Genomic DNA, 21,426 nt, shown 5'->3' on the forward strand with positions numbered 1-21,426 from the left:
GGACCGTTTTCAATCGCCAAGCAATGTAGCCTGTGTTGCTTTGTGCATCATAGAAGTGTTCCTGAAATTAAAATGAATGTACATTAATACTTTAATCTCACAATTTAAATGTCAATGACATGCACAAGCACACAACAACATGCAAGTATGAGAGAGCCGTGCAAACAATAATGATAACTTACATAGCCTTTATCGGAATATGGATCCTTGAGGGATGGGAACAGCGACACTATCCCAAATGCACAGTCTTCTCGAACGGATTTCGAGGGCAGATGCCTTAAAGGGGATACATAAAAAATTATCTATAGAATGGTCATGTGGTAAGCCACAAATACTGTAAAAAGAATATGAAACACACTTACCCGTGCTTATCAATCGTGTCAGCCACCAGTATGTTAACCATTTTTCTTCTTGCAGCATCTGTAAGGGTTTCTGTTGTGTGGTACTCCTGGAGTACTTGTTCACCACCTGACTTTCTTCGAAGCACAGATTCAACCAACTAACAGAAAATAAAAACACAAGTTGGCACAACATGAGGATAACCAGCACTCCTAAAACTTAGTGAAAGTGTGAATAAACGTAAGATGCACAAGCATTTTAACTACCTGTTTAGCAGATGCTGCACATGCATACCCAAGTCTTTGTCTCTTGCGAGGGATCTCATCCATAATTATCGTTGATGAATCTGAGCTAAAGCTCAAGTCAGACACCTCAGATGCAGGAGAAATGGAGCTATCTGAAAATTCTAGGAATACAAAAAGGTGTAAATAAATTAACTTTTTAAAGTAAAGAATGCTTGATTGTACTTGTTTTATTTATTTCTCACCGTCATTTGAAAAAGCTGTCAGCACCGCATTGCCTTGCCCAATCAGATCGCTGAATATTTCTGCATCAACCTCTGTCCCTGTTGCATCTTTATAAATCACTTGTGCGTCAGGTGGCAGGCAAAACCTCTCAATTACTGGAAAAGACAGTGAGATAAAATATTCTTGCCTTAAAAAAGGATTTATAATAAACTGATTTCTATAATCAGAATCAGATGCCTTTATTAGTCTCCTGAAGGAGAAATTTCATATAAACAAGGGGTTGAGTCATATGGAGAAATCACAATAAAAAGAAATTAAGCAAGATGATGTTGTGTCTAGTCCAGACATTAATTAATAATACTTTTATTTCAAAACATTTTTCTTAATGCACTGTCAAAAATGCCACCTCACCTTTTCCATGGAATTGCGTGAAGTCAAACTGTCCTTCAAGTAAATCCAATTTCACGTACTTCTGCTGTTCTTTGAACTTCACCTGGACCAACATTTTACTGAAACGAGGCAGACAAGACAAGACGGTGACCCAGTGCACACATTTGCAGGTTGGACTTTTTTTCGTGTCAGAACGGAAAAAAAGTTGACCGAAAGTCGAGACGAAAAAAAAGTCGGTTTGGATATTGGCGTCACGGTACCCGAAGACACCGACCCCCTCCCTACACACACATCCGAAATATCCCACTGAACTTCTTTCCATGTCGACGCGGGAAAACGTGCGCCGCGCTCCGCTCTCCAACGACGGTCATAGTGCCCCCACCCCCACACACACACAAGTCCAAAAATTTAAAGTTACGTTACCGCCGACACCGAGCAAAAGCACCATCCGATCCCCGCGGTCGGCGAAAGATGGTCACGGTACTCTCAGACAACGACACCCTGCCCTAGCTGAAGTTAACTAAGCTAACTTTTTTGCTAGCTAACTTCTGCTCTTAGCTTACAGCTGCTCAGTCCGGGCTTTGCGAGGAGCAATATTCTCACAAACTGTTCCAATGTCCATTCTGCGCTGCGCATCGATTTCTCAATGATTTCTCATAGTTTGAAATGTAATTGCACTTACCGTAACGAATCGCATCGGTGGAGGGTCGGTAAGGTCTTCCTCTCCGTCTCACACTGAAGAAGCGAAGTGCACAGTTGGAGGCGGAGCTTAATTACGTCTCTGGAGAGTTGTTTGGGCAAATTAACACTAGTACAATCAACTCTGTCAAATAACCCCAATATTGGACACCATTTAACTCCGAATTTATTGAAATTACTCTTTGGGAGTTAAAATCAACTCTTAAATATTTAACCCTGAAATTTCAACTCTCCAGTTTTTGATGTGTATATGGTGAATTTCAGCCTCTCCCATCAGGCTGCAGGTACAAAATGCCTGTCTGCAAAACAAAGAGATACAAAGGTAGTTTTGTTCCCTCAGCTATCAAGACGTTAAATAGCAATTAGGCTATTGTGGGACTACACAGTAACGTATTTAACTTATGGACTGTACAACCTTTTTAATGTATTTATGTATGTATTCCAGCCTAGTTTTTTGTATCCGCCACGATGGCTTTTATTCTGTATTGTATCCTCTGTATTTTGATACCAGTAACTTTTTGTATACTCTTTATCCATGTTTCTATGTCTGGAGCCCTGTTGTCATTGTTATGTCACTGTCTCTGTCAATGTCGTAAATGTTGTCTGTGTGTGTAAGCAGCCCACTCTCTTTTCACCTGCAACCAAGTCTACCTTCGGGTACAAATAAAGTTATCTTACCTTACCTTGCATCATTGGTTTTGGCCTTGATGCCCTACATATTGGCTACCCAAATAATTTTTAATTTCTCAAAGACTGAAATGGCCTTGCCTTAAAAATGGCTTAATTCCAGGCATGTGTCCTTTACCATGTTGCTGAATTATTCGCTTATCTCACTTTGACCTACATTATATTCTCAATCAATGAAAGTGACATTTTGTGCAGAGTTTTCAATTGGTGCTGGTCTATGTGTCCTGGAAATATTTAAATTCCCAGACAGACAGGAAACATTCCGATGATGTATTTATTAGGGTTGAGCCCTACAGATAAAGCATTTTTGACGAGTACAAGCATGATATGAGTAAAACTCGTCAATATCCGTGCTCGTGCTGCAGGAAAATCCTCATTGGGTAACTGACTGTCTTCACGCTCTGTGATTGGCCAGTCACACACAGCGCCCGCCCTTCCCTATACAGACACGTCTCTAGCTCACGTTGCTCTCTTCAGTACTCCTTAGGTTTTCTTCAGCTTGCCTCTATGTTGGTTTGTATGATGGCCTCCACTCCGGTCGTTTTTTTTTTTTCTAACTGTCTTGGTGATATAAAGTCAGTTGGAAAACTTTGCTGATACTGAACACGGTGCTTTTGAGAAGAATGCAGTGAACAAGGCTGAATTATTTCCGTTTGCCATCATTGGATGTTTGCATGAATCACCAAGTTCACACTTCAAACTTCAAACTTTATTTATTTATATGGCACTTTTCATACTTTTCATACTTTTACTTTGTTGAGGTTAAAAACAACAAAGAAGAAAAGCCAGCCCTATAGCCCCCATAACTACATATAGAAACACATGCACAGACACGCACGCATACACAAACACACCCATACGGACAAGATAAGGAATAAGCCACCTTTGGGGGCCATCCACACTGAGAAGGCCCCCGGCTCATGACCGGGAAGTACCGCCTGAGACCACCCCGACCCAGGCAGACAGGAGGCCCCACACCAAGGTGCAGAGGCCTCCAGCCATCCAGGCCAGAGCCGTCCCCTCAGCAGCGCCCCCATCAGTAGAGCAGGAGCAGTTCCCAGTGAGGGGGGCCCCCATAAGGATCACTTGACCTAAAAACCAAGGACCCCCATGAGGAAACACTGGAGCTAAAAACCAAGGGACTAAGACATAAACATAAAATAAAATAAAATGAGTAAATGAAATGAATAGCAATTAAACATGTCGTTAAAACATGCAACTAAAATAAGACACAGATCATTAATAAATAAACAGTCTTACTTACTTACACACATATAGCTGAACACACAAAGTAGCCTATATTGATATTTTTATTGTATATCAATTTCAGACTTAAAATAATGTACAATTTAAGCACCACCCATTTCTGTTAGGCCCCGCCCACTCCGTAGTATCCCTAGTATTTATGGACCCTATTTTCCCATGTTTTTCTGTCTAAGTGAATAATGGAGACAACAGCTTTTTCTAATATTGAGCAAGAGCACCGCAGCTGGCAGCCATGAAATCTGGTGCAACTTTACCCCTCTGGATGATTGTGTATTGTCAAAGTACTTCCACTAAAATTGTTGTTTTTTGTTGAACCAGAAACACGTCGCATACCATCATTGTGAAAGACACTTCTCTCAAACTCAACAGAAACAAAATAAAACTCACCAAAACGTTCTTGGTTTTTCTTCTCACTACACCAACAATCATCATCAACAGTGGATTGATTGAAGTAAACTCTTTTCAATTCACCGAATTGGGATAATATTCATTGACAGCCCTTGCGGCAACAACATTCCATCACAAATTCTTCCTATGAATGAGGTTTCACCTTCCACACTCACCACAAAACTTGTCTGCATAGCAGTGTCTCTGTCAGAAAAATGTTTTGTGAAAGCTGCTTCTTGGGCACTCCAACAAGGAACACAACAAAAAAATAAACTGAAATCACAACATTCCGCATCTACTTTTCTTGACAGTTGTCATATTGCGTATCATCGACGTGACATCAGTGTAACAGTTACAAGTGTGTTGCATTCAGGGAGCACCCGGAAGGACGTGCTGGTCCTCTATTTTATGTTATTTTCTTTTATCACAGAAAAAAAGTAATTGCTGTTTAGTGATCCTTTTCTTCATCCCTGACCAAAGTGACACTGTCTAACAAATTTTCGCCTGCAAAGAGCTCAAAGAATTCCCTATTGTTCCTTAAAATCTAGAGACACTGATTAAACTCATGAATGAAATGAATGGCAGGAATTTCCTGTCATTACTATGTAGTGAGGAAACAGGTGCTTGTCAAGGAGTTTATCTCCTTGACAGACTTTTTCTCTCAACATCTATAAAGACTCAGAAACAAACAAATGTTTTGTGACACCATGCAGTCAGTCACAGTAAAACAGAGCTCTAGAGTTTGTCCAGAAGTCATCCCTGAGATGTTCTTAGTGGTTTTTTTTGTTTTGTTTTGTTTTTTTGGTTTTGTTTTGTTTTCCTCTGATTCATGTAAGCTGGATCCTGGAGAACAGTCAGTGGCATCTCATTGGCCCACAGCCACTGCTATCTCATCCTGTATCAGACTGATGGAGGCCCCCCACCCAGTCTCATCCCCCTTCCATATCCGCTCATTTCACACATTCTTGTACATGGAACTGAAGCCAAAACTTGAGCTGCATTGAGTCTGCAAGTCTCAGGTTGCGTCCTTGTCAAGCCATCTGTATGTGTGTGAGGGTGGGTTTGTCAGGGCTGTCAAGAAATATTCTAAATTTAAATATATAATTGAATTGTAAATAAATCCAGACGGACAGGTAATTGATTGATTGTTGAAAAAATTAATTATCAGTCACATTCTTTAATGGAAAATTAAATGTGGGTGAAGCTGCAAATAATTCAACAACATGGTATAGGGCGTTATTGCATTTGCTTATTTTGTAATGATTGTGTAGATGTAGATCTTATAAAAGCCATATTTATGTTGAAATAATGTACAAGTAGTATGTCTCAAGTAGTAGTAGTATGGTTGTGTGGTTTTTAGTGTTTCCTTTACCCATAAACACCAGTCGTCTGGGCAGAACTGGTGGACACAGAGAGGTTACAGAGGCTGATGGAAGGAACCAGACTACTATCCAGAGCAGTTAGAATGGAAGCCACATTGCACTTCTCTTCCTCATTTTTTTACGTCACCATTCATGCCATGTTGTTCAACTGTCTAAATTTACATCAGATCAAGAAAGCCTGAAGATTACTGTTCATTTCTGACCCTGACGGTTCTCTAAATCATCAGTATGTTGCCTTGATTTGCCTGTGGATCAAGGGTTCCCAAACTTGTTACTGATCAGATTTTTATTTAAGATCAGAGGTCTGAACAATCCCCAGCTTCACTGTATATTCAATGTCACTAACAATTTAATGATCAATAGAAAATTAATTTCAAATTAGAAAATATTACACTTCATAAGGTATTGTAGCCTATTCTTAACACGAGATAAGGTAGAGCTTCTCAACTGCATTTGTCCAAGGGCCAGAATTAAATATCTAATTTATTCAGGTCTAATTAATTATCCCAAGATGCAAATAAAAATACAGAGGTCTGTTTTTTTCAGAAATTCTGCTTTAGATGTCAATCTTATTGAATATAGCAACTTTTGTGTGTACTGTTTTATTTATTTGGTTTTGTTTTTTTTTTTCAATATTGGTTACCAGTTTTCCTCCCTTTCAGATGTGACATAAATCCTGAGTGTTGCTGTTGAAACAACATTAAGCCCTTATTTCGATTTCCACTTGAAAGCATCTGAAAAATGTACAAAGCTGAGATTTCCAGGGGGATTGCAGAGGCAGGCCTCGGAAAATAACAGAGGATCAAGTCAGCGGAATGAAACCTGCAGACATACATTTATTAGTCTTTCTGTAGTGTGTGGTTTTAGTCAAACTTCACTGTCCCCTGCTCAGTTTCCATCTTTACTAGACTCTTTTCTAACAAGTCACTATGGTCCTCTCTCTTACCTTGTCCACTGATTCCAAGTCAGAGCTGATATCTGATTTTTCTTTACAGCTAAGTTCCCACATGTCTCCAGAATCCAGGATCTTAATTTCTACCTCCCTCCATTATTTCAGACTGTATTTTTCACTACTCTTTTATGTATTTATCTCACTCTGAAGTCCTCTTGTGGTGTTTCTCTGCAGGCACTGTTGAAGATGGACTGTCAGGGTCTCGTGGCCAGATTGGTCATGGACTTTGTGCTTCTGACCACAGCTGTGGAGGTGGCTGGACGCTGGAGGGAGCTGGCTGAGAGGCTTGCAAAAGTTTCACGCCAGCAGATGGATGCCTATGAGGCACCACATCGTGACAAGAATGGGGTGGTGGACAGTGAGGTACATCTGTCTTTTTTTATATACTTGGCGTGTGATTTCTTTGTTGTAAAGCACTTTGAGTTGCATTTCTTGTTGATTTAAGCATGGCAATGATTTGTTTTTTCAAGTTAAATTGGAATAAGAATCACAAAGCCGGAACTCCTGACTCCCACTAGGGGTTGCCAAAGCTTCATTGGGGTGTGGGGGCTTCTTGATTTGAAGGGATGTAAGAAAACCTTTTAAAAAATAAAAGTAATAAAAAGAAAATTAGTAAGCCTATGTCTGAGCATTCCAATTCTGCGAAGAAAAGTAAATGAAATTGTCATTTTTAAAGTTTTGATTTTTTTTTTTTTTAATCTCACAGAATAAGGCTAGGGTGAAGACCTGAACACAACTTACGTTCATAAAGCCTTCATTCTGTGCTAAACAGCCTCATGCTGCATTAGAAAAGCATGAAGTTGAAATAACCGAAGAACAAATAGAATAATTGCCAAGTGTCAGGGAGAAGAAAACATTGAATTTGACGAAAAACAAACCCATTAAATGTGTATGATTTTTTTTTTTTGAAAAGCATAATACAGAGAATTGCATAAAGGTTTCCTAAAAATGTCAGGAAAACTCATCTCTGATGTAATACTCACAGAAAATAATCAGCTCAAAATTGGTTGTTTTACACAAACTTCCTGCAGTTACTGTGTTCATGATTTAGGTTAATTGATCAGTTTATCAGTTGTTTTGTACTGTTATTATTATGTATTGAATATAATATAAATATAAAATAAATATCCATAAAATATTTACTCATTGATAGAACCGGGGTCCCTTAAGAACAAAGAAATGACTGCTCTAGAAGTGCTGAAATGCCAGAGCAACAGCAAAATGCTTCAACCACTTTTTCTGCCTCTTTAATTTAATGGTGGATGGTAAACATCAAAACAGCAATATCACCACCATCTGGTAATGCAAGGATCAGACTACACAATATTTCTGTCTTTCTCCCTCCAATTCAATTCAATTTTATTTGTATAGCGTCAAGTCACAACAGAAGTTGTCTCAGGACACTTTCCATATAGAGCTGGTACAGGCTTAGCTCTTATCTACAGAGACCCAAAAATTCCCTCATGAGCAAGTACTTGGCGACGGTGGCGAGGAAAAACTTCCTTTTAACAGGCAGAAACATCAGGAAGAACCAGCCTCTGGGTGGGTGGCCATCTGCCTTGACTGATAAGGTGACAGAGAGCAAGAGAGAGAGAGTGAGACAGACAGAGAGAGAAATGCAACTATAGTAACAGTGACAGTGGATGTAATAATAGTAGTAGCAGTTGCAGTGGATGTCAAGCAGGCCCATGGCAGGAGATGTAGCAATAATCCACAATCCAGATTCAGCCACTATCCATGGGAACCTGCAACAAAGCACAAAGACTCTGGGGAAGAGTAAGTAATATGACCATTTATGTCTGTAAGTAAGAAGGACTTTAAATTGTACTATACATTTTACAGGGATCCAGTGCAGAGCAGCTAATATTGGAGAAATATGATTTCTCTTCCTCGTTTTTGTCAGACACGTGCTGCGGCGTTCTGGACCAACTGGAGAATATTCAGCAATGAATTTGGGCAGCCTGCTAGTAAGGAATTGCAATAATCCAACTTGGAAAAAACAAATGCATGGACGAGTTTTTCTGCATTGAGGCAGGATGGGCCTGATTTTTGCAATGTTATGTAGGTGAAATAAGGCTGTCCTTGAAATTTGTTTTACATGGGAGTGAAAGGACATATCCTGATCAAAGTAACTCCCAGATTCTTTACAGTCATGCTAGAAGCCAGTACAATGCCACCCATGATGCTATATCATCAGAAAGTGAGTTTCTAAGGTGTTTAGGGCCTTGTCTTGCTCACCATGTCAGAGCTAATGATCACAGTGCCATAAACTCTTCCTTTGTCTTGGTGGCTGGCAAGATGAAATGTATGACCCCTACCAATCACGGCACATCACGATTTGGATCAAGCGTGTGCTCTGAGGGGAGATGGGTCAAGCAACTGTCGATCACGGCAAGACAAGCATTATGTGTAGTGCTGGTGGCCTTGTGTTGCAAAAAAAAAAAAATAAATAAAAAAATGTGGATGTTGTCATGGGTGGGATGGAGAGGAAAGAATGAGCTGTCAATTCTTTCGCTGTGCTCCATCTCCTTCATATTTCTATTCACACTTTTTTTTTTTTTTTTAATTAAGACAAAAAGACAAACACTTACAAAATAATCTGAGAAAGACGATAACAGAAAGACCATGAACAATGGAGTGCAACGGATGAAGCTCCAGCCACCAGGAACTGGGCAGACCCCAATTGGGTATTATCTCAAATTGATTATGTTTCATCATAGTAATATTACAGTGGTGAAGTATTCGAGAGTCAGAGATAGAAAATAAAAAAGATTAAAAAATACACAATCAAACAAATAAACAAAGATCTAAGCAATAATTAAATTATTAGGAAAACAGTGAGTTTGAATGGATGACTAGAAAAAAAGGAATACAAAAGATGGGGGGATATAATAAACAAGTATTCAAAGAAAAATAAGTAACAAGAATTAATACATGTATTGAGGTAGTTTGTCAGTGTTGGGGAGGTTGTGGATGTATCTGTACCAGTTTTCAGTGATAATCACAGCAACAACAATAATAAGATGATAATAATGGTAAATGGACTGTATTTGTATAGCACTTTTGAGTCTTAAGACCACCCAAAGCGCTTTTATAACTCAAGTCCGCCATCACCTGTTCACATTCATACTGCAGCTAAGCGACCTGGTCATTATGAGCGTTATCCACTCACACACTGTTGGCACACAGTTTTGGGGTTCAGTATCTTGCCCAAGGATGCTTTGGCATGTGGACTGCCAAGGCCAGGGATCAAACATCCAACCTTCTGATAGGTGGATGACTGCTTTGTTTTGTTTTGTGTTTTAACTCTGTTTTTTGTGACGGTACCCGGAGCTCTTTCACCAGAGAAGAGCTCATGAACATCAGGGGAGCAACACCAGAGGATTTATTTCCTAAATTTCTGCTCCCAACAGTGGAAATTTTGGACATACTGGTCAAAGGTGTGCTCACCCTTGCTCACGCAGTGAAACGCCGGAGGAGAGGAAAACGAGCCGGCGCGCTCGTGCGCCTTCGCCAGCGCGGACTACGCACAGCGTTACCGGGAATATTTCTCTCTAACGTGCGTTCACTGCCCAACAAACTGGAGGAATTACAACTGCTGTTGGGTACAGACAGGGACTTTTCTTCATCTGCGGTTTTGTGCTTCATCGAGACGTGGCTCGGTGGATTAATACCGGACTCTGCGCTGCAGCTGGCTGGCTTCCAACTCCACCGCGCGGACAGAGACACGGAACTTTCCGGCAAAACTAAAGGTGGAGGAATCTGTTTCTACATCAACAGTGGTTGGTGCAAGGACGTGACAGTGATCCAGCAGCACTGTTCTCCTGACCTGGAATCTTTCACCATTAACTGTAAGCCTTTTTATTCACCCCGTGAGTTCGCTTCATTCATTCTGGTCGGCGTTTACATCCTGCCGCAAGCCAACGTGCAGGACGCACAGCGTATGCTCGCGGACCAGATACTGTGTGTGGAGCGGACCAACCCGGACTCCTTAGTTATTGTCCTTGGCGACTTTAACAAAGGTAACCTCACCCACGAACTCCCTAAATACAGACAGTTTATCAAATGCCCGACCAGAGAGGAGAACATTCTGGATCACTGTTACACCACCGTCAGGGATGCTTATCACGCCGTCCCCCGTGCTGCACTGGGCCACTCTGACCACGTCATGGTGCACCTGATTCCTGCGTACAGGCAGAAACTAAAGCTCTGCAAACCTGTAGTGAGGACATCAAGGAAGTGGACCAGCGAGGCTGTGGAGGATCTCCAGGCGTGTTTGGACTCTACTGACTGGGATGTGTTCAGGACTGCTACCAACAGTCTGGATGAGTACACGGAGACTGTGACGTCCTACATCAGCTTCTGTGAGGACTGCTGTGTTCCATCACGCACCAGGGTGAGTTACAACAATGACAAACCCTGGTTCACAGCCCAACTCAGGCAGCTAAGGTTGGCAAAGGAAGAGACCTTCAGGAGTGGGGACAAAGACAGATACAAAGAGTCGAAGTACAAGTTTAGCAAGGCGGTGAAAGAGGCTAAACGGCTGTACTCTGAGAAGCTCCAACACCAATTCTCAGCTAACGACTCTGCGTCTGTCTGGAAAGGGCTCAGGCAGATCACTAACTTCAAGCCTAAAGCCCCCCACTCCATCAACGATCGACGCCTAGCCAACGACCTGAACCAGTTCTACTGCCGCTTTGAAAGACAAAGGGACAGTCCAGCAACCATCCCCCACGACACCTCTGAACAGCTCCAGCTCCAGTCACCTCCACCAATGCCCACCTTAAAGGCCCCCCCCTCCCCCTCCCCACCCACCTCAGTGACGACTCTTTCCATCCATGAAAGGGATGTCAACAGACTCTTCAGGAGACAGAACCCCCGGAAAGCAGCTGGACCGGATTCTGTCTCCCCATCTGCCTTGAAGCACTGCGCTGATCAGCTGTCCCCAGTGTTCACAGACATTTTTAACACCTCACTGGAGACATGTCACGTGCCAGCCTGCTTCAAGTCTTCAACCATCATCCCTGTTCCCAAGAAGCCAAGGACCACAGGACTTAATGACTTCAGACCTGTCGCCCTGACCTCTGTGGTCATGAAGTCCTTTGAGCGCCTTGTGCTCTCACACATCAGAGACATCACTGACCCTCTCCTGGACCCCCTGCAGTTTGCCTACAGAGCCAACAGGTCTGTAGACGATGCAGTCAACTTGGCCCTCCACTTCATCCTCCAGCACCTGGACTCCGCAGGAACCTACGCTAGGATCCTGTTTGTGGATTTCAGTTCTGCCTTCAACACCATCGTCCCAACTCTGCTTCAGGAGAAGCTCTCCCAGCTGAGCGTGCCTGACTCCACCTGCAGGTGGATCACAGACTTCCTGTCTGACAGGAAACAGTGCGTGAAGCTGGGGAAACACCTCTCCGACGCTAAGACCATCAGCACCGGATCCCCCCAGGGCTGTGTTCTTTCTCCTCTGCTCTTCTCCCTGTACACGAACAGCTGCACCTCCAGTCACCAGTCTGTCAAGCTCCTGAAGTTTGCGGATGACACCACCCTCATCGGACTCATCTCTGATGGCGACGAGTCCGCCTACAGGTGGGAGGTTGACCATCTGGTGACCTGGTGCAATCAGAACAACCTGGAGCTAAATGCTCTAAAGACAGTGGAGATGGTTGTGGACTACAGGAAGAACTCAGCCTCACCAGCCCCCATCACCCTCTGTGACTCCACTATTGACACTGTGGAGTCTTTCCGCTTCCTGGGAACTATCATCTCCCAGGACCTCAAGTGGGAGCCGAACATCAGCTCCCTCATCAGGAAAGCACAGCAGAGGATGTACTTCCTACGGCAGCTGAAGAAATTCAGCCTGCCAAAGACAATGATGGTGCACTTCTACACAGCCATCATCGAGTCCATCCTCACCTCCTCCATCACCATCTGGTACGCTGCTGCCACCGCCAAGGACAAGGGCAGACTGCAGCGTGTCATTCGGTCTGCAGAGAAGGTGATTGGCTGCAATCTACCATCTCTTCAGGACCTGTACGCCTCCAGGACCCTGAGGCGTGCAGAAAAGATTGTGGCTGATCCCTCTCACCCCGGACACAAACTCTTTGAGCCACTCCCCTCTGGCAGGAGGCTGCGGTCCATCAGGACCAAAACCTCACGCCACAAGAACAGTTTTTTCCCGTCTGCTGTCAGCCTTACCAACAAGGCCCGGAACCCCCCCTGACACTCTTCACATTCCACCTCGGACTCATTCTGTCACATTGAGTGATATAAATATAACTCTATGCGTTACATTAACGCTCAACTTGGACTTCTTTCTGAAAAACAGAACTGTGTTTCTAACAATAACAGACTTGTGTATATATATTTAAATTTTTATTTTTTATGCTCTTATTTTAGTAGATGTGTCATATTGTAGTAGATGTGTCATGCACCAATTTCACCAGAAAAAATTCCTCGTATGTGTAAAAGCATTCTTGGCAATAAAGCTTTTTCTGATTCTGATTCTGATTCTGATTCTCTACCTCCTGAGCCAGCCCGCAGTAACAATGATACTGTGGGTATTATCTATAATAATAACAATGACAAAATGTGAAACAAACATACACACCAATCAGGTGTATAACACTAACATTATGACCACTGACAGGTGAAATGAATAACACTGATTATCTCTTCAACATGGCACCTGTTGGTGGGTGGGATGTATTATATGACATTTTGTGCTCAAAGTTGATGTGTTAGAAGCAGGAAAATAGGCAAGCATAAGGATTTGAGCGAGTTTGACAAGGGCCAAATTGTGATGGCTAGATGACTGGGTCAGAACATCTCCAAAACTGCAGCTCTTGTGGGGTGTTCCCGGTCTGCAGTGGTCGGTATCTATCAAAAGTGGTCCATGGAAGGGATCGTGGTGAACCAGCGATAGGTTCATGGGCGACCAAGGCTCATTGGTGCTCGAGGGGAGCGAAAGCTGGCCCGTGTGGTCCGATCCAACAGATGAGCTACTGTTGCACAACAACGAGTTAGAGGTGTTGACTTGGCCTCCAAATTCTCCAGATCTCAATCCAATCGAGCATCTGTGGGATGTGCTGGACAAACAAGTCCTATCCATGGAGGCCCCACCTCACAACTGACAGGACTGAAAGCATCTGTTGCTCTCATCTTGGTGCCAGATACCACAGCACATGTTCAGGGGTCGAGTGGAGTCCATGCCTCGACAGGTCAAGGCTGTTTTGGTAGCAAAAGGGAGACCAACATAATATTAAGCAGGTGATCATAATGTTATGCCTGATTGGTATATATCACATGTCTCAACAGACAAGAAAGAGACAAAAAGACTAAATGTAATAGAAATATATAAAAATACAACATATCAGATGCTGAAACTGAGAAATTTCATTGTTTTTGTAAATTTTATCCATCCATCCATCCATTTTCACCCGCTTTATCCGGGGGCCGGGTCGCAGGGGCAGCAGTCTGAGCAGGGACGCCCAAACTTCCCTCTCCCTGGACACTTCCTCCAGGTCATCTGGGGGGACCCCAAGGTGTTCCCAGGCCAGCCGAGTGACATAGTCACTCCAGCCTGTCCTGGGTCTTCCTCGGGGCCTCCTCCCGGTGGGGCATGCCTGGAACACTTCCTTAGGGAGGTGTCCAGGGGGCATCCAGTAGAGATGCCCGAGCCACCTCAGCTGTCTCCTCTCGATGTGGAGGACAGTGACTCTACTCTGAGCTCCTCGCGGGTGACAGAGCTTCTCACCCTATCTCTAAGGGAGCACCCTGCCACCCTGCAGAGGAAACTCATTTCAGCCGCTTGTATCCGGGACCTCGTTCTTTCGGTCATGACCCTAAGTTCATGACCATAGGTGAGGGTAGGAACGTAGATTGACCGGTAAATCAAGAGCTTCGCCTTTGGGCTCAGCTCCTTCTTCACCACAACAGACCGATACAGCAACCACATTATTGCTGCTGCTGCACCGATCCGCCTGTCAATCTCACGCTCCATTCTTCCCTCACTCGTGAACAAGATCCCAAGATACTTAAACTCCTCCACTTGAGGCAGGAACTCTCCTCCAACCCGGAGGGAGCAAACCACTTTTTTCCCGTCGAGAACCATGGCCTCGGACTTGGAGGTGCTGACTCTCATTCCAGCTGCTTCACACTCGGCTGCGAACCACACCAGTGCATGCTGAAGGTCCTGGCTCAAGGGAGCCAACAAGACAACATCATACGCAAAAAACAGAGACGAAATCTGCCAGCTCCTGAACCGAACCCCCTCCGGCCCCTGGCTGTGCCTAGAAATTCTGTCCATAAAAATAATGAACAGAACCGGTGACAAAGGGCAGCCCTGGCGGAGTCCAACATGCACCGGGAACAGGTCCGACTTACTGCCGGCAATGCGGACCAAGCTCCTGCTCCGGTTGTACAGGGACTGTACAGCCCTCAGCAGAGGGCCTCCAACCCCATACTCCCGGAGCACCTCCCACAGAATGACGCGAGGGACACGGTCGAATGCCTTCTCCAAGTCCACAAAACACATGTGGACTGGTTGGGCAAACTCCCATGAACCTTCAAGCACCCTGTGGAGGGTATAGAGCTGGTCCAGTGTTCCACAACCAGGACGAAAACCACATTGTTCCTCCTGAATCCGAGGTTCAACTATCAGCCGGATTCTCCTCTCCAGTACCCTGGAATAGACTTTCCCAGGGAGGCTGAGGAGTGTGATCCCCTGATAGTTGGAACACACCCTCCGGTCCCCCTTTTTAAACAGAGGGACCACCACCCCAGTTTGCCAGTCCAGAGGCACCGTCCCCGACTGCCGCGCGATGTTGCAGACGCGTGTCAACCAGTACAGCCCTGCAACATCCAGTGACTTGAGGTACTCAGGGTGGATCTCACCCACCCCCGGAGCTTTGCCACCGAGGAGCTTGCAAACTACCTCAGTGACCTCAGCCCAGGTGATGGATGAATCGACCCCCGAGTCCCCAGTTTGGGAGACCCTACCAGGGGCATTAAGCCCTGGACAACATAGCCTCTAGGATCATTTGGGTACTCAAACTCCTCCACCACTATAAGGTGGCGGTTCAAGGAGGAGTGTAAATAGTGCAACAATTTAAGCTAATGTTTCTCAATGTAAAATTGCTTTCAATTTGTCTTCCAATTAAATGTGGGGTTTCTATATTTTGCAAATCATCACATTCTCTGTTTCTATTTACATTTTACACAGCATCCCAACTTTTTGGGAAACAGGATTGTGGATTTATGTCATAATTATTAATGTTATCATTACTGTTGTGAATCTTATTAATATAGGACTACAGATAAATGAAACTGAATAATTACCATTGTCATTATTGATTCTCCTCCCTTTTGCCATTTTTTTCCTCCTCCTCTCCTTCCCCCCTTATATGTAGGTGTACATATATGTAAGCATGTATGAATGTATATATTTGTACATGTGTTGATGTATGCATGTATGTAAGTGGTTTTCCATTAAGTAAGTATCAAGAGGGATGCAAACAGGTTTGTAAATAATGAATTAGGGGTAACCAGATGGAGTGGGATTCTTTTTCCATGTTTTTGATGGAGGTGTATAAATTTTCCATGGAAATACAATCCAAAAGTATTTTCCAGTGTGCAATATCTGTAGTGTTTCTTGATTTCCAGTTCCCGAAGACAGTTTTTTTTGCTGATAGTTAGTTCCTCAAGGACTAATCTACTGTTGAATTTGTTTAGGTTGATCATTGATGTGTCTCCTAGTAAGCAGAGTGAAGGGCATAATGGGATGTGGCAGCCCCCGGAAGATAGTGTCTCTTCCCAATTTTTTTCCAAAAGTGATTGATGGGTGTACAGTGAATTTGGCTATCCAGGCTGTTTCGTGTGCAGTTTGAACAGATTTCTGAGGAGAGTCCCATTTTTAAAGTTTTTTGCTCAGTGAAGTGGCCTCTGTGGTGTATCGTATTTTGTTCGAGTTATAGGTTGGTATTTTTTGTCATGAGATAAATGGTTTTGGAAATTTGGTTGTGACATTATTCCGTATATTTTGTGGAAGTGATGTTCAGAGCCTGAAGGAGGAAGGTCAAGGTTTGTGACTGTTACGTTACATTTTGTTTGAATGGATGAATTAAGTTGTAGGTATTCCAGAGATTGCCCCTGATGCTGTACTCCTGGAGCAAGTGGGGGAATGAAACCAGGGCAGTGCTGAGGAAGATGTTTTTGAGGTGTATGATGCATGTTTTAAGACTATGTGAGGAAATTTAGTGTTTTTTCATTACTTACAAAATCAGGATTGTTCTAGATTGGAGTGAAATTAGGTGGTGTAAAAGTGGTGTTTGTGATTTTGTGCAACTTCTACCATGCCGTCAGATGTGCTGCTATTGGTAATGTTTTGAAACAAGGATGATGTTTCATAGAGTGACAGAGAAAAGGTAAATCTGAAATCTAAATATCTTTACAAAATGTTCTATATCCAGCCATATATGATTTGATTGATTCAAATGAAACCATTTGAATATGTACTGAAGTTGCTTTGCCAGAGAGTAATGGAAAATGTTTTGGGTTCTTTAAGTCCTCATGTTCTTACAGAGTTGCCAGTTTGAGATTCTAGGTGTTGTTTTTTTTCCAGTAGAATTTGGAGATAATTGAATCGAGAGATTTGAACCAGCAGATGGGAGGTTGGGTTGGAATCATTGTGAATAGATAAATTATTTAAAAAAAAAAAGTATTGTATATTTGCTGGTTGCTGTTCCTTAATTTTAGTGGGATGAAGTTGAGTCCAAACAGCTCTGACAGCCTGATGAAAACATTAATGCCTGAATACATGATATGACCTGTGCTAAATGGATGGTGGTGTGCGGGCTGCCACATCCCAGTTGTTACAATGTAAGGGAAGGATGAAAGATTTCTTCCAGTTAATGGAATTGACAAAAATTCTAGAGAATGCTTGAATTAGTTTAGTTGATTCTTGTAGTGGTGAGTGAGGGTTTTGTAGGAATAGTAATACGTCATCTGCATGGAGTTTAATCCATCCACTAATCCAAAACTATGATGATCCTGTTTGTTGTAATGATGAATAATCCATTAAATTAAAAAGTCTCCATGTGTTGCTGCATGAGTGTTTACCTTTGATGGAACCAGGTTAGGGCGGCACGGTGGCGCAGCAGATAGTGCGCGTGCCTCACAGCAAGGAGGTCTCTGGTTCGATCCCCGGGTTGGGGGGTTTGCATGTTCTTCCCGTGCATGCGTGGGTTCTCTCCAGGCACTCCGGCTTCCTCCTACAGACCAAAAACATGCTCATTAGGTGAACTGGTTACTCTAAATTGTCCATAGGTGTGAGTGTGAGTGTGAATGGTTGTATGTCTATGTTGCCCTGCAATCGGCTGGCGACCGGTTCAGGGTGTACCCCGCCTCTCACCCATTGCCAGCTGGGATAGGTTCCAGCCCCCGCCCCCGAAAGGGATATGCGAGTATAGAAGATGAATGAATGAATGAATGAAGCCAGGTTAATCTGAATGACTTTTCTTTTCTGTGAGCTAGTGCTTTAGTGATGCTTTTTATCAGGGATGAGTGAGTACACCACTATCTGTATCTGTTCAACCATCTAAATTATCTGTATCCGTATCTGTACTTGGAGTGGGCAGGGCCTAACGGAAATGGGTGGTGCTTAAATTGGTACATTATTTTAAGTCTGAAATTGATATACAATAAAAATATTAATATAGGCTACTTATTGTGTGTTCAGCTATATGTGTGTATGTGTGTAAGTGGTCTGTAAGACTGTTTATTTTTTTAATGATCTGTGTGAACTTCAATGGCAAACAGGGAAATAATATGTCAGCCTTGTTCACTGTATTCTTCTCAAAAGCACTGTGTTCAGTACGAGCAAAGTTTTCCAACTGACTTTATATCACCAGCCAAACTAAGAGTAAGCAGACGGTAAAAAAAAAAAAAACGACCGGAGTGGAGGCAGTGACCGACGCGACACGAGCCGTTTTCAGCTCTGTCTTGTCAAATGCACCACGTACGTTACAAAACAAGTTCACCAAGTAACTTTAAATATCATACAAACTGAAATAGAGGCGAGCTGCAGAAAACCTAAGGAGTACTGAAGAGAGCAACGTGAGCTAGAGACGCGTCTGTGTAGGGAGGGGCGGGCGCTGTGTGTGACTGGCCGCGGATATTGACGAGTTTTACTCGTATCATGCTCGTACTCGTCAAAAATGCTTTATCCGTACCGGATACTCGTCTGAAACGAGTATCCGGCTCAACCCTAATTTTTATATCCACATTGAGGAGCGAAATGGGGCGGTAACTAGATAGTGAGGTTGGGTCTTTTTATGTTTAAGTAGGAGTGAAAGTTTAACTGTGTCCATGCTTGCTGGAAGTCTTGAATTTTGTTCTACTTCATTCTGTTGAAGGGCAGCACTAGAATGGACTAGACATGTTTGTAGAATTCAGCAGGAAAGCCATCAGTTCCTGGTGCTTTGCTATTTGGCATAAGATTGAGGAAAGTAGAGAGTTCATCTTGTGTTTGGTTTAGTTTGTTCTTTACTAAGCTGTGGTAAATCAATGCTGAGCCCTTAATGGTGGATATATATATATATATATATTTTTTAATTCAATTAATTTTTTTGATTTGCAAAGTATTTTCCAGATTTATTATTATGGTGTAGGGGAATAACCTCTAAATTAATGTTACATTTGTTAATATTTGCCGGGCACCAACCTTCCTCAGCTAAGAAGGAGTTTGTATATCATATCTTGTAATGCTGATGTAGTGAATGAATGAACCAACAGTAGATCAGTCTGATAATCTAAGGCGTAAACTCTCAGTACAGGGATTGCTTATATCCAGCTCAAAAGGACACTGTCTGACAACGACTTGTATGCAAAAGATTATTTATTAAACACAATAATGAAATGAATATGAATCATGAATAATACGATAGATTATATGGATGAGGTAGATTAACACAGACACTGTACAGAGGAATTTATGGCAAGAGAATGGTAAAATGAGTTTGGCGATAGTGAGAAGTAGGTTTTTAAGGGAAAAGGGGGACGCGAATATGAGGTTAATTTGTTGAATGAACAATTTAGAGAATTTTGTTGGCCGTTTGGCAGGGCTTTTGATTACTAATAATAAGATTGAGAAACTCTTCGATGGCCGGTCGAAAATATCTTCAAAATTATTATTACATGACTAGGCTTTAACAACAAAAATAGGAATTATGCGGCTTGGCGTGGCAAGCAAAAATGAAAGTTTCACGAAGATTAGAAAAGTGCGTTTTCTGCAGAATTAAATCAGGCCACTCTGTGTAGTTGTGAGCAGCAACAAAAAGACTGAGAAAACGACGGAGCAGAAAAATACTTGAAAACTAAAGAACAGAACTTAACACAAACTAAGACAAAACAAGACGAAAGAAAAACTAAACGAGACTAGAAGAAAGAAAACTAACACAAAACTAGCCTGGCGTCTAATTAATAGGACGTCACGCGTGTGGGATGGTTCGCAGACGCGCAACGTGATTTCATTTCACAGAGCGAGAATTAATTAATGATTCATACGAGGGCTCATCTGCTTCTCACTATGGTCAATCGAATATATTTTAAATGATCAATTTTCAATGGCACAACAACAACATGCGTGTTCACTACATGCATTAGACAATTCTTATGAATAACGACATTAAACAATGAACATGGTAACATTTTCTAATACTAATCCTAATAAACATGATGACTAAAACCTCTAGATGGCAGTATGGTTACATGGTAGAAACTTAGAGAAAACCTTTGAAATAGTTAAATTCACAGTTTCGTCATCCTGTAAGTTAGAAAAACCAGGAAAGCATTGTTATTGTACAGATCACGAGCTTGGCAATGTAATAACATCTACAGTTAAATCAAACATTGAGATTTGGTTAATTTGGTAGGTTAAGCAAAAAGGCACACAGACATACAGAACAGTTTGCTTCAGGAATGTCTAATTTACAACCCATCAGCATTATCTGGTTCGAAGATTCCTTTGAGACATGGCACTCGTCCATCCAGGCAGTTTTATTGTCCTTAACTCCCATGGGCTATCAAGAAAGAGTTAGCACCTCCATGAGAACGTCTTGACCAGATGTAAATTAGAAGTAAAAGTGTCATCAGTGACTCTTGTTGCCCTGAAAGGGTGTGAGAAGATGTCTCTAAACCAGACATCCTGTCTCTGCCTGAGTTCACACCTTCCTTCCTTCCAGATGGTCAATAACTCTTAAAAGTCTGATTGTTTTATCACTACACTTCTCCTGAGCAATGCAAAGAGGGGAGAAGAGGGTCAGCTACAGACCAGTTCTGCTACAATGGTGAAAATCTAATGCTACTCTTTATTAGGTACACCTGTTCAATTGCTTGTTAACACAGATAGCTAATCAGCCAATCACATGGCAGCAACACAATGCAGTTAGGCATGTAGACGTGGTCTAGACAACTTGCTGAAGGTCAAACCAAGCATTAAGAATGGGTAAGAAAGGGGATTTAAATGACTTTGAACGTGGCATGGTTGTTGGTGCCAGACGGGCTGGTCTAAGTATTTCAGAAATTGCTGATCATCTCTAGGGTTTACAGGGAATGGTCTAAAAATAGAAAATGTCCAGTGAGCGGCAGTTGTGTGGACGAAAATGCCTTGTTGATGTCAGCGGTCAGAGGTTTGAAATGATAGAAAGTCAAGAGTAACTCGAATAACCACTCATTACAACCAAGGTATGCAGAATACCATACCAATATCTCTTAACGCACAACATGTCAAACCTTGAAGCAGATGGGCTACAGCAGCAGAAGACCACACTGGGTGCCACTCCTGTCAGCTAAGAAC

At 42.6% G+C, this 21,426-nt stretch overlaps 1 protein-coding gene across 1 annotated transcript in view; it reads left to right on the forward strand.

Moving 5' to 3' along the window:
* Positions 1-21,426, forward strand: part of LOC143330715 (SH3 domain-binding protein 4) — a 121,601-nt gene that overhangs the window by 91,237 nt on the left and 8,938 nt on the right. Inside the window, exon 4 of the mRNA XM_076747447.1 lies at positions 6,744-6,932. Coding sequence (XP_076603562.1) covers positions 6,744-6,932 — 189 coding nt within the window. The remainder of the gene's footprint in view (positions 1-6,743; positions 6,933-21,426) is intronic.

The sequence above is a fragment of the Chaetodon auriga genome, chromosome 13, assembly GCF_051107435.1.
Source record: "Chaetodon auriga isolate fChaAug3 chromosome 13, fChaAug3.hap1, whole genome shotgun sequence".
NCBI lineage: Eukaryota > Metazoa > Chordata > Actinopteri > Chaetodontiformes > Chaetodontidae > Chaetodon > Chaetodon auriga.